This window comes from Centropristis striata, chromosome 6, assembly GCF_030273125.1.
Source record: "Centropristis striata isolate RG_2023a ecotype Rhode Island chromosome 6, C.striata_1.0, whole genome shotgun sequence".
Taxonomy (NCBI): domain Eukaryota; kingdom Metazoa; phylum Chordata; class Actinopteri; order Perciformes; family Serranidae; genus Centropristis; species Centropristis striata.
In genome coordinates this window covers 35,065,978-35,080,471 of record NC_081522.1, presented here as the reverse complement: position 1 = coordinate 35,080,471, position 14,494 = coordinate 35,065,978, and the positions used below count along the sequence as shown (strand labels likewise).

The following is a 14,494-nucleotide window of genomic DNA, read 5'->3' as shown; positions in this document are numbered from 1 at the left end:
TCCGTGGTTACACCAGGGTATACTGATAACCACCTTCCCCTCACTGTGTGACGTGGTCTTGTCCACTCAGGACCCCGGCCTTCCACGGGCCAGTTAGCAGCGTTTTACACAGAAAGACTGTAAATCAGCGGTGCTAATTGGTTTTTTAATGGGATTTTCCTTCCCTCTTCCCTCTTCTCTTCTCCCTGCAGGAGCATTAAGGTGGAGGTGTACGACTGGGACCGCGATGGAGGGTGAGGGGCTCTTTCTTCTTAATGCTCATTTAATCTATACAGTATAATCGTTTTATGGACGTCCTGCTGTGAAATAAGCTGCACATACATTTGCAACAAGGCCCAGAGGCAGCATAAACGTCCTAATTACATTTGAGATATATATTGTTGTGACCTGATTATTCATTTATTTATTTATTTATTTGTTATCCTGCATGTTATTCAAGGATAACAAGAGTTTTCGACTGATGAAACTGATATTTTATGCTTCTAAAAAATAAAAAACTGCCCAAAAATACAAGAGCATATGTGCAAAAGTAGGGGAGGACATTTGGGACTGTAGTCTCAGATCACCCTGCGATATGTTTGTCCTCACACACTCTCCTGTTTCCACTTTTAGAGCAGATAGAAAGTAGAAAATATCACTGTGACAAAACTCCCCGCTGCTTTAAATATACATCAACTATTAATACAGCCTGAACGGTCTCCTGACAGATAACGTCTCAGAGCGAGTCGGGGAATAAAAGACGTTGTTTAACAACAAATAACATGCAACACAGTATACCACTCCAGATATAATAAGGTAAATAAAATAGTGAAAATAATAATAATAATAATAATAATAATGTATTGTAATTAAAATAGATGAGATATAATGAATAGGAAAGAATGAACAAAAAACAAGTAAATAAATACATATTTTTCTCTCGACTCCAAAAGCATTTAAAATAACATACATATATATATATATATATATATATATATATGGTATGCAATTTGGTATATGATATAATAATAATAATAATTACATTAAATTAAAATTGATGAGAAGAAGAAATATATAATCAATAGGAGAGAATGAAGAAAAAAATTTAAATAAATATATATATATATATATATATATATATACATAATATATAAATATAGTATGTACATAGAAAAAAAATAGAAATAATCAATAGAAAATAACAAAGAAAAGTATATATACGTGTGTGTGTGTGTGTATATATATATATATATATATATATTTATATATATACACACGTTTCTTTGTCACACATTTTTCTCTCCACTCCAAAGGCATTTAATATCACATACATTATTACAATATATTACAATATGTAGGTACTTTTTTAATTATAATCTTCCCACCTGACCTGGTGTTCGTAAGAGGTCAGAAGACATTTTATGTGTTTATCTTGTAAAGTGAGTGAATTCCAGCATTCAGCCCTTCATTTGTTAATTTCACAGGCGTTTTTCTGACACTTGAAGGACATTCTGCCCTGAGCTCCTGCAAGTTTCTGACCCTGATTCCAAACGACCCGATTAGCTCCGTGAAATTATGAAATTGGTTTCTCCGCCCACGCCACCGGAGCTCGTTAGTGATCCTCCTGCTTCCTGCTGAAGAAAGCCACTTACATTTCTTTTGTTATTATGGAGCTTCTTTTATTCACTAAAGTGCTTCTGTTTCACTTTAATGCGGAACATGTCGGTTTCTTTTTGTTTTAGTCTGGAAGGAGAAATGTGACGGAGTGTTCTTTTTTTTTTTTACAGCCACGACTTTATCGGAGACTTCAGCACCAGCTACAGAGAAATGTCCAGAAGCCAGTCACAGTTCCACGTCTATGAGGTGATAGTCTTCACACACACACACACACACACACACACACACACTGGTCCTTTCCCTCACTCTAACCCGAACATAATTCAAATCCTATTCAAAGTCCTACACTGCAAAAAAAGAAAAGTTGGGTGAACTCAAAATTTCAAGGCAACAAACTTCGATAGAATTTTAAGTAGGACAATTAAACTAAATATTTTAAGTTTTGTTTTTGAGTTTGCTCAACTCTGAATTCAGATTTTTGTCAACTCAACTGTAAGTTGTACTAACTTATAATTTTACATTGTAATAACTTTTAATCCTTACTTCTGCTAACTTCTGCAATGTGCTGAATTGGCACGATTGTAACGCCGCTATGAAATGTCAGCTAATGTTGCGACCACAATTTTGAGTTAGCATTGATACGCTAATGGCTACTCTTGTAGCTGTAACAAGCAGCGCCGCGAGCATCAGTTAGCCGCTAGCATCAGTTAGCTGCTAGCATCAGTTAGCCGCTAGCATCGGTTAGCCGCTAGGTTTCGCTAATGACCGAATTTCACCTTTTTCCCGCATTTCACAACAAAGAAATAAGAGTTAGCAGAACTATTGTCCCTTGTTGTGAACCCCAACTTAAAGATATAAGTAACAACAACTCACAAACTTGTTTTTGAGCAGACAACTGGCTTGTTTTGTTGTGCTAACTTACATAATTGCCCTAAATGTTAATAATTTATATTTCCAAGTTTTACCAACTTAAATCACTGTTTTAGGCCAAAAAACACAAGTTGGCTTTTTTTGCAGTGTGAAGGGAAAGTTTTACACCTTATATGTGAATGTCCAATTAGTGTTCATGGTATTTGTCCACTGAAGCAATAAATTCCTCAGTGTGTACTATATTGGCTGAGAGTTCTCCTGCTGGTGGTGCTGTCGGGTCTGTGCCTACATTAACCAGCATGCATTGCACAAGCTTGTGCACCTTAACTACATTAAACAAGCTCTCTTACCTTTTCGAGTCTAAAAAATACATAAAATATGCTTCAAATTCTGAAAAGTATTTGATGTTTGGTAGTTTTGAACAAGTCTAAAGTTGTCTAAGAGATTTATGAAAAAAAATCTGAAAAAAATATTAATGTATGGTGATTTAATAGCACTTTTTGTTTGCATGGCCTTTTCTGGCCACGAAGGTCACGAGAGGGAGTATCAGGCACTGCATAAAAAAATACTAATGCAATCAAATCAATTTTCTTGCTTATCTTTGACATATCCAAGACTCTAATCACCACCAAAACCCCAGCTCCCTACTATGTATTATATGGAAAATAATTCATTTTATGTGATTTTTGGGAAGAAATTATGGAAAAAAGTCTAATATATAAACTGGCATATAAACGGTTAAAATAAATAAATAAAGGGTTCTGAAAATGATTTAATGTTTGGTAGTTTTGAACAAGTCTGAAGTTGTTTAAGAGATTTATGAAAAAAAATCTGAAAAAAATATTGATGTATGGTGATTAAATAGCAGTGAATAGCAGTCACTGATCACCGATTTTTAAAAAGCCTGACCTGCCGATTCCTATTTTGGCCGATACCGATTTTTGTTATAACTCACAGCATACACCTTCAATGTTTGAATCTTTATTTTATTGAAAATCAATAACACAGCAGTATTTTTATTTAACAAATAAAGGAAATCACAATGTCTGAGGTAGTTAATAAAATATTGAACTTAAAATAAATAACAGCATTTTACAGGACAAACCAACAAAAGAACTGCAACCATAAATAAAGTGTCCTGAGTTTTTGGTTTCGTTATAGTACAACATACATACAACACAGTCATGCAGAAGTACGCGTACGTGCAGACGCACTTTCAGACCTTTGTGGAGGTAGATAAGATCGCTAGATAAGATCGGTTTGACGTAAAAGAATCGGCCGATCGCCGATCCCGCAAAATTAAGGATATCGGTGCAGATCGAACGGCCGACCGATCGATTGGTGCACCCCTAGTTTTAAGTGAAAGTGAGGAGAACTATTCAAGAGTGCATGCTTATGTTTTGACAATGCACCTATTTTCATATCCCTCGTGCAAATATTCAATATATTACACTCATTTGATCGACATTCTTGTTCAAAGCAACATTCAATAAGTGGATTCAAACCCCCAAGAAAAAAACAAAATCAAACTAGATCGCCGATCACGCAAAATTGAGGAAATCGGTGCCGATCGATCGGTGCACCCCTAATTTAAATGCACCAGAGTTCGATTAAAACAGACTAAACTTTGGGTCTTGAAATCGCCCTGAGGTGTGAAAAAACAAAACAAATCTGCAAAAAAGAAATATTCCTCTTGTGGTCTGCCGGTAGTTGTGTAGAACCATATTGCTGCTGCACTCTGCATGTCTCTGCTCAGTGTTTACCTCCACCGAGGTCTGCAGAGTGGCTTAATCAGGAGAGATCACCTTGAAAGTTAATAACTATATTTATTGAGCGCAGCAGCAGAGGGAGACCTGAGCAATTATAAACTCGGTTGACTCAAGGAGCGAAGGTAGATCCCTGATTAGTCAGATATGATGAATATGGAACGAGCAGAGCAGGAAGAAGTCGTAGAAATGCATCATTTCATATTGTCCAGTTCTGCAAAAGAGAAAGAACATACATTATGAAATCCTGCGCCCTCTTTGATTGCAGCAGCAGCAGAGCTCACAAAGGTCAGCTCAGCCTGTGTTCAGAGGTTTGAACTGTTGGCTCGGAGCTGCCCACACTGTGCCCTGCATACAGGAGCACTCCATCAACGTCAGGAAGGAGAAAAAAAACACACAACACCATGGAGGAGGCGTCATAAAGAAGCTATCTCTCACAATAATGTGGCAATAACCTCTCCCTCTCTCTCCTCCTGGACTAAAACTGAACAAATCCAAACATCAGAGACTGATCTATTACTTTAAGAAAGCCCTGTGTTGATACAGTACAGTGCTTTATCTTCATCTGGTTATTTAAAATGCACATTCCAGCACTCAGGGACTGAAATGTTCCAGTTGATTTAAATGTATTCAGAGCACAGACTTCACTTTTCGGAGGCTTCATCAAGCTGAGAGGGTTTAAAACCATCTGAGTGCTGCACTTATTCTGCAGCTTTATATTGATTTTGAAGGTTATTTAAAATTGTAAAGACCTGCCTTTTCTGGTTTATGTTTCGCTTCAGTTCATTAAACTTTCACTGCACACACGCTGACATGAGGCTTGTTTCTGCTGCACGGCTCAAAACGACTCTTCGATTCTTAATATCTGTGGCATCATTACAGAAAAATATCCTGACTGTGTTTCCGGTCTTAACTTTTTAGAGTTTTAAAGAAAGGAAAAGTCCTTTTTTTTCTGTTACCGAATAACTCATAGCTGTCCTGTCCTGTTTCTCCCGTCTTATCTTAACTGAAAAAAATCCAACATTAACTTTAAATTTCATTCTTCAATCAACAGTCCTGACGCCTGTGTCTTTTATTAGAATTTCAGAAATTCAGAGTCGCTAATTGGAGAAGAGGAAACTTAAATTAAAATGTATTTAGTATTTAATTAATTTGTTTTATTAAAATTAATTTACTGAAATTAAATTTTATAAAATTGAAAAAAGAGAAAAATAAATAAATAAGTAGTAAATTGTTGAACTGTGTTGGAATTGAGTTAATTTGTAAATGTATTTATTACTTATTCATTCATTAAAGTAAAATTTAATTTTTTTAATTTAATTTTAAAAAATGTAAATAATAAAATCGTTTAAAATGTCTGAACTTTGTTGGAATTAGATTAATTTTAAATATATTTATTACCTAATTAATTAATTTAATTTAATTTAATTTAATTTATTGAAATGTAATTAAAAAACTTTTTTTTTTAAATAGTTTAAAATTCCTGAACTTTGTTGGGATTTAATTAATTCATAAATTTATTTCATACTGAATCAATCGATTGATTTGATTTAAATGTATTTGTTGAAATATACTTTTAAAATGTAAAAAATGTGACAAATAAATAAATAGTTTAAATTCCTGGACTGTGTTGGAAATAATTTGTAACTATTTATTATTTTTCTTTCTTTTCTTTCTTTTCTTTTTTCTTTTTAACTAATAAAACAAATACATTAAATAAAGGCTACTTAAACTGTATGATGACACTTTAAAATTCCTGGACTGTGTTTTAATTTATATTTTTACTCCAACATTATGTTTCAGTAGATTAGTGCTACTTCACAAATGAAGATAGATATATATAAAAAAACAAAACAGGTTTTGCTCTTTGGATCCAAGGGAAAATATAATCAAACCAAAAAAGCATGATGTTAGACTTGTACTGAGCTTTGTCGTCAATAAGTCATCATCAAAAAATATTGAGGGCCCTGAAGGAGTTGAAACGGTCGGCATTCAGCCCGTTAATTAAAGGCTTTTTTAATTTTTGAAAGCAGTGTGCTTTGGTATTTTTTACTTATGACTTATTGACCACAAAGCTGAGAAAAAGTTGAACCAGCATCTTTTTTTTTTCTTTCTGCCTCGTTATATTTCAGTGTTTTTGCTGTTTTTCTTCACCCACAGAGACATTAACAGTGCTGCTGCTGTTAGACTGTTTAATTTAGGACAGAGACATTTAACCAGTCTGAACCCCAACAAACAGTCTCAGGGTGCTTTTTGCTCTTTTTTCATTTTACTCACTGTGTCTTTTTATTTCTCTGCAACATATAAAATCTATATAATTCTATAAGTCCTGCAGCTCTGTGGAGTCAGCACAATCATGACTAGAAGTGGGAACAACTCAGACTTGTCTTTGTGCAGAATAACACAGTTAGAATGATAGAAATCATAAAAAAATAAAATAAATAAATCATTAAAAAATAATTTAAAATTTGGAATAAAATGGAATTTATATATAAACAGTTTTCCAAGTGTATTGGGGAAAAAAATGGATATCCACATATTGTCCATATTGAAGTCTTGTCATGTTTCCAGCCTCTCCTGTCCTCTCCTCTCAGCTCTGTGTAAACAGATTTTCAGTGGATATTTGTCACATGATCGTTGGTCTCAGCAGAATCAGAATCAATCATGTCAATCATCAATCAGTGTCTCTGAGGAGCAGAATTTAAAGTTTTTAACACAATCTGTTTAGTGCAAATGCTTTATTTTAAATGACACATGTAGAATAAAGACATTCTGACAGAAATATCAACATTTTAAGACAAGTTTTGGCTTCTTTTTGTACTGGAAACTTTCCTAACATATGAACCATTCAAGGATTGTTGGAAAGTTCAAACTCCGTTGATAATGCCTGTTTTTACGGTTTCTTTCGATTATAAATGCTGGATTATTGACAATTCTTTAAAGGAAACACACTTTTTCAAGTGGGCGGGTGAGACTCTTCACCGGGGCAGCAGCTCATTTTTCTTACCATAATACTTTCCTGACATTTCACCATGTTTTACGGTGTGTGACTGTATTTACAGAACCAAGACTGGCCTAATTGCGTTATTAACTCCTCTAAACCTTTTGCACATCACAATTTGGAAGGAAAAGGGAGACACATTTTTCTAGTTTAACAGGATGAAAAAGACAAACTGTCTCTTCTTCTGACGCTCACTGACCCGCTCCATTAATTTCTGCTCCAGCTGTGTGTGAGAAAACCATAAATCACTGAAGGTCGAGAGTCAGTAAAGGTGCTTCTGAATCACTTACTGTAAAGGCAGAAAGAGCAGCAGCAGATATCAGCTCGTTGTGTCTCTTTTGCCCTTTTTTCGTATAAGCTCTGTGCTGGATTTCCTCCAGACTTCCTCAGCCTCTTTATCTCTTAAACTGTCATTTTTGTTTATTCTCCGTGAAGTGTTTTTCAGCTAAACTGCTGACCTTTTACACATCTGAGGTTCAGACTGTAGGCAAACATCGAAGGAGCGTCTCTGAATTCACCCGTCAAATTCAGCCGTGTTATCTTAAAGTTCAGGCAGAGTGTGAAAAGGCTCGGTGGAGGTCGAGTGGAGCGAGGTCGGAGTCTCAAACAAACCAAACTGGAGCTCAAAACTCCAAATATGCTTTGACCATGACACTCAGGACCACCCACTGCTCTCTGACACACAACAAACTGTGAACTCAAGCTCCTGTTTCTCCTCTCACAGGTGCTAAATCCAAAGAAAAAAGGAAAGAAGAAGAAAAAGTACCAAAACTCAGGAACGGTGAGTCAGCAGTTTTGGACATTTTTCACTTGCACTTACAGGTGCATCTCAATAAATTAGAATATCATAGAAAAGTTTATTTATGTCAGTAATTCAATTCAAAAAGTGGAAATAACACAATATACAGATCCATTACACACAGAATGAAACATTTCATGTCTTAATTTCTTCTAATTATAATGATTATGGCTTATATTGAATGAAGACCTAAAATTCAGTGTCTTCAGTGTATTACAGACGACCAATTTTAAAAATGATGTTTAATATGTAAATGTTAGCCTAAGTATAATATGACTCAATACTTGGTTGGGGCTGTTTGACTTGAACTACTGGAAATTGACTTTTTAATGATATTCTAATTTATTGAGATGCACCTATAATTTTTAACATTTCCAACTTACTAGTCAAAGTTTATGTGATTAAACTTAAACTTTTACTGTGATACGCTTCTGCATTGTATTCAGTAAAAATAACAAGTTACAGTGATGTCAAAACAGGTAGACAAGCATTAGACTGTATAGATGTTGACATCACCCAAAAGTTTTTGAACAACTATAGTTAAGCTCATACTCAGTTAATTCTGAGTATCTGAGTCCTCATTAAAGGAAAAGACCATGAAAAAAGGTTGTTGATGAACATATTTAGTCATAGTTTTTGTTCATAATATTAACATTGAATAAGGAAGCGTCATAGATGTGCACATGTTTGAGAGTTTGTAGTCCATATTAACCAGCTTAACACCTGATTTTACCGCCACAAAATTAAAGGAAAAGACCATGAAAAAAGCTTGTTGACAAAAATATTTAGTCATAGTTTTAGCAATAAAATGAACACTAGTTAGCATTTAATATGGAAGTGTAGTATATTTTATGCTACAAGTGGTATATTTTATGTTACTTTTAGAGTTCTGCTTTACTAAGAGAAGCCACAGTCCGACCTTTTGTTCAGAACAGAACTGTAACAACAAGTTCAAACCAGAATATTGACCTGTAAGATCTGGGAGTTGTCAGACAGTAAAGGCGTTGGAATTTGAATATAAACAAGTATAGGTTGTATCCTTCTAAGGTTAAAAAGTAGACTTAGCAGCGTGTTCGTTCCCGCTGCGTTGCGTATGGGCTGGAACATTCAAATTAAATGATCTTACACACACACACACACACACACACAGAAAAGCCAGAGAGAACTGAGGGCTCCATTGGACTCAGGACCACCTTTTTTTAGCAGCCTTGAAATTGACAAAGTTCTCCTCCGCTGTACCTAGGCAGTGTATTCTGATGTTTGATAATAAAGAAAACTAAAAGGAACTTCGACTTGGTCTTTAACGCTTTATCAGGCAAAGAACTATATTTGGTAACTTCAGGTAATATTTCGAGAAAAAAGTTGCAAATTTACTAGAATAAAGTGGCAAATCCACAAAAAAAAAAGTCACAAATAAGAGATTTAAAGTGGCAAACCTGCGCGAAAAAAGTCGCAGATTTACGAGAAAAAAGTGGGAAAAAAGCTACTTTTTTCTCCCAGATTCAGGACTTTAACCCTTAATAGGGCACTCATTGAAATACTTCCAAATTCCAAATGTCAACCCTAGAGAATACTGGAGGATATTACAGACTGCCAGAATGGGTAAAAAAAAACATACGAAAATAATATTTTGAGAAAAAAAGTTTACGAGATTAAAGCGGCAAATCTATGAGAAAAAAATGCGCAGATTTATGAAATTTAAAGTGGTGAATCCGGGTGAAAAAAGTTGCTTTTTTCCCACTTTTTTCTCGTAAATCTGCAACTTTTTTCCTGTAGATTTGCCACTTTAAATCTCTTAAATCTGCAACTTTTTTTCTTGTAGATTTGCCACTTTAATCTAGTAAATTTGCAACTCTTTTCTCAAAATATTACCTGAAGGTACCAAATATAGTTCTTTGCCTGATAAAGGGTTAATCCACTTTTCTCACTCAGAGAGGTAGTAAATTTACACTACAGAAGCCTCACAAAATAACAAATTTAGAAACGTAAAATCATTGATTTAATCTGTGGATCAGGTGTTACGTACAGACTCTGTTCATGCTGTGACAGTCGTGTTTTGCATGTTTCCTGCCTGTCAGGTGACCCTCCTGTCCTGCCTCGTGGACACGGAGCTCTCCTTCCTGGACTACATCCGAGGCGGGTGAGTTCACACTAACTGTCTGTGTGAGATGATTAAATCCAGAGTCTGTGGCTTGGCTCTGATATGAAGACTGACAGCTGCCGATAACCTGCTGCTTAATTGCTCGCCGCTGCACGCTCTGAAACATGCTGTGGTATAATCTTGACTGATTGATGCTTCCTCGTTACTCCTGACGCCGTTTGTTTTCTCTTGTAGGACGCAGATTAATTTCACAGTGGCGATTGATTTCACGGCATCAAACGGTGAGTGTTTCACAGCTCTTATCAATGAAAAAAGTCTCTTAAAAATGATAAAATTCCACTGCTCTGATTTTTATGCGAGGGAAACTCTTCAGTCACTCCTTATCAGCCGGTTTTAATTGACTTATTTTAATGACAAAGCGGCGAAAAGTTGCACAACTATTTCAACTATTTGAACATTATCTGTAAATTTAAACTTGTGAACTCAGCCTGAAGTTTTCTCTCTTCTACAGTTTGTACAGTTTGTGCCTCAGCGTACAGAGAAACTCATTAAACACACATTTTCCAAATCACATTTCCAATTCCAGCATGTAGTGTTTATGAAGCCCCACAGGTAAACCACTGTACATTTATCAGTGACAACGATTTAACGACAAACAAACACAACGAGCAGTTTGGCGCGGAGGACTTTGTCACGGATGAGGGATGTTCTCCTCTCGCCGAGAGATGATTTATTAAGTTAATATGTGTAATACAATTCTGGAGACATCATTATGTCACAGGAGAAACAGGTTTTTTTCTCTTTTTTTTACTGCCATCAAATCAGTTTTCCACTTCCCCGTCTCTGAAGAATGTCTGAAATAATGGTGATATTATGCAGATAATTATATCACTTCTGCTTCTTGTTGGCAGTCAGGAACATGCTGAAAGTTTTTTCTTTCTCACATTAACAAAACAACAAACAGAAGTTCTGTTAGTTAACTTTCTCCTTTCTTCTTATTCCTGCACAAATGCATATACTTAATAGCCTGGCTGTACCCATACTGCCTTGCGCGCTCGATTTCATTTTGAACTGCGAAAGGGTCTGGTGTCCATGGCTGTTTCTTACCACTGTTTTAGGGATCCAATCACAGAACGGGGAGAGACGGCAAGACGATGACGCGTACTAGTTGTTTTGTAGTTTTCTTACGGATCCAACATGGCTGCAGCAGATGCAAAGCTCTCTTTGGATCTAGCTGTAGACAGTGTTCTAGATAGCAAAGTTTATTTTAAAAGAAGAACAACGTTTGACTTTACACTCCTGTTTCACCACCAAAAAGGATGTTTTAGCCTTGCTTCCGACAGGATTTGGCCAAAGCCTAATCTACCAACTAGCCCCGCTACCGCTCACTGCTGTAACCACGGTGATCTGGCTAGGAGCCAAGGGACAGCTGAGCCCCCAGAGACCCACAGCAGCTCGTCTATTGACCATAAAATCAGTGGATGTGTGTGGCTGAATGACATGAGGGGGAATAAGGCGTAAAAATAAATAATCTTGCAGAAAGCGAGAACTGGAGAAGCAAAGCAGCAAGCAACACACACACACACACACCAACACTGCAGGTAGACTGTGAGCTGAAACTACAGAGCAGCCAGAGTCAGAACATGCTGCAGAAAAACGTTGCAGAAGCAGAATTGAGCATTTTAGTCTCAAAGTAGAGATGGGCTAGTCTGGCTATGTAAACATCAATTTCTGTTGCTCTACATACGTCATCTGGTATAAATGATAAGATTGGCTAAGAGCTACATACAGACGCTTATGATAGACATTCTAAGCGGCCAATAAACGGCTCTGGAGGATCGTAAACCACGCCTCCTCTACGGAAAAATGAATTGGTGGCATCCAGACTAGATCTCATTTGTGATGTAGTCTGGTGTTAGCCAGGCTATATACTTAATGCATTTTAAAGGACAAAGAGAAATATTTTCTATGTTTTCCTTATTATATTAGTTTAATTTAAATGGGTGAGTTATATAAAAAGTCACCTATAGAGACCAAAACCATCTTATTATTGTGTCTTATTCATGAGAAAAGGTTGTTGACAAACAAATTTAGTCAAAACAAAATGAACACTAGCACCGAATCAGGAATCATCAAATCTGTCGAACATGGACTCACAAAGAGATATTATGCGTATAATTATATTATTTAATTTTTTTATTGGCAGTCGGGAACATGATGAAAGTTTTTCTTTTAGCTGCTTTTATTTGCAAAACTACAATCAGAAGTTTTGTTGGAATTTACCAACTTTCTCTCTTAATACTGCACAAAGAAATCCATATGCATATATTTCATGCATATTAAAGGAAGTTTTCTATGTTTTTCTTATCATAGGAATGTTATTTTTGGAGCCAATAGAGACCATCAACATCAAACAACAATCACAGTCACATTATTTATAAAGAAAATCATAATAAACCTCCTTTAAAGATTCATGTCTTAAGATTTGAGGCTGAACTTTTCAATAAAAGTTGAAATTGCCTGTTGATTTATTATTTATAATATTATACACCACAACTCCAAATTTAAATAAGTAGCAGATTCTTATGCACTGCTAGAATAAGACTCAAAGATGCAACAATGCCTCCAGTCAAGCAGCCAGTGGCATTATGCAAACTCACCAGCAAACAGAAAACTTTGCACACTTTAATCAGAAAGTAACATGACATTCTCACTACAGATTGATGCAGAAAAGAGTCAAATTTATGCAAAAGAATCCACCAGAATGCAGGAAATAAAGTGTTTGTCTTTCAGAGCGAAAAGCCTTTCGTATATTCACATGAATAATTTTAATCTGTAAAGTAAACAACATTTTTTTTATGCACACGTTGCACATTTTTAATGATTAAGGCCTGGACTTTGAATGAATGTTATTAATTGCAAGAGTGCATAAAAATAAAAAAATAAAAAGCTTTTTTAATAAAAAATAATTCTTGTGGGAGGATCCACCAGACAACACTAAGGATCAGTTACAGTTCTGAAAAAGTGCCAGAGTGAAAATATCAGCAGCTGTATCTGTTACTGTCAGCAATTTGTTTGCAGTTTTCTGATTCGCTTTCATAAAGGGATGTGAATAAATGAGTATCACTGAACTGAAGCACGGCCGAGCGTCCAGCTCTGAGAATTAAGTTGGATAAAGCTACAGTTTGCAAACTTAAAATTGCAATAACAATTATAAAACACACAGAAATACAAGAGGATTAATTTGAGTAAAAGTAGCTTACTGTATCAAACCTTGCTAGCATGAATCACTGAGTTTAATTTTATCCGAAACTTATTAAAACACAAAAAACACCTAAATATGCAAGATTACTGTAAAAACTGACCTCATGCCTCTTCGGGGGCTAAAACATAAAACATAGTTTTACGATCAACAGGAAGTCTCTTTTCGTCCTTTCAAAATAAAAGCGTCTGTTACCAAAACAGGCTTTTTGCAGCGATTAATCGATTAATTGATCGTTAAAGTTATAGATGCTCGAGTTTGCAGGTTTTTTCCAAACGCCCTCCCTACTACAAAGTGAAAATATAGAACATCAGCAGCCGTATCCGTTACTGTCAGCAGTTTTTTGATTCACTTTCATGTTTTTTTATATCTCTTCTGTCCTCATTTCCCTGATGGGGCCAAAAATAAAGACGAGACAAATGAAGCCAGACTTTGGTTTTTATCATCTTTTTTTGTAGTTTTATTGACAGGAACAGCCTTTATGGACAAAAAAAAGTCTTTATTTTTATTTGCAAATCAAAGTTTGACGCTGCATATCTCTGAGTAGTGACGTGTTTACTGGTTCTCACAGTGGGAGAGATGTCGGAGGGTCTTGAGTCACTGCAGCTCGTCATCTTATTACTGTATTAATTGCAGCGCTGGTTCCCCTCACTACCCACAGAGGTTTAAAGCCAGCGCTGAGATTATTTCTGCCTCCAGTGCAGCTGTGCCGTGGAGAAATGTTTGTGTAACTAAAACTCCAGTTTGCAGTTTAACCCCCTTCCACCCACTCCGCTCCGCTCTTTATTTTAATATGACTCACAGCCCGGAGGGAGCAAGGCGTAATTACCGTTTGATGCTGATGTGTGTTTTCTTGTGTTGAACCGTTTTGGGTCCCAGGCAACCCGTCCCAGCCCACCTCGCTGCACTACATGAGCCCGTACCAGCTCAACGACTACGCCATGGCGCTGCGGGCCGTCGGGGAGATCATCCAGGACTACGACAGCGACAAGATGTTCCCCGCGCTCGGCTTCGGCGCCAAGCTTCCTCCAGACGGACGCGTCTCGCACGAGTTCGCTCTGGTGAGGAAAAGACTTTCTCTCATCCTTTGCATCGTCAC

General features: G+C 36.2%; 1 protein-coding gene across 1 annotated transcript in view; it reads left to right on the top strand.

Annotated features, from left to right (window-relative positions):
- LOC131973180 (copine-8-like) overlaps window positions 1-14,494 on the top strand; it is a 116,446-nt gene that overhangs the window by 75,169 nt on the left and 26,783 nt on the right. The window contains exons 10-15 of the mRNA XM_059335066.1: window positions 192-233; window positions 1,767-1,842; window positions 7,958-8,014; window positions 10,111-10,172; window positions 10,368-10,414; window positions 14,275-14,456. Coding sequence (XP_059191049.1) covers window positions 192-233; window positions 1,767-1,842; window positions 7,958-8,014; window positions 10,111-10,172; window positions 10,368-10,414; window positions 14,275-14,456 — 466 coding nt within the window. The remainder of the gene's footprint in view (window positions 1-191; window positions 234-1,766; window positions 1,843-7,957; window positions 8,015-10,110; window positions 10,173-10,367; window positions 10,415-14,274; window positions 14,457-14,494) is intronic.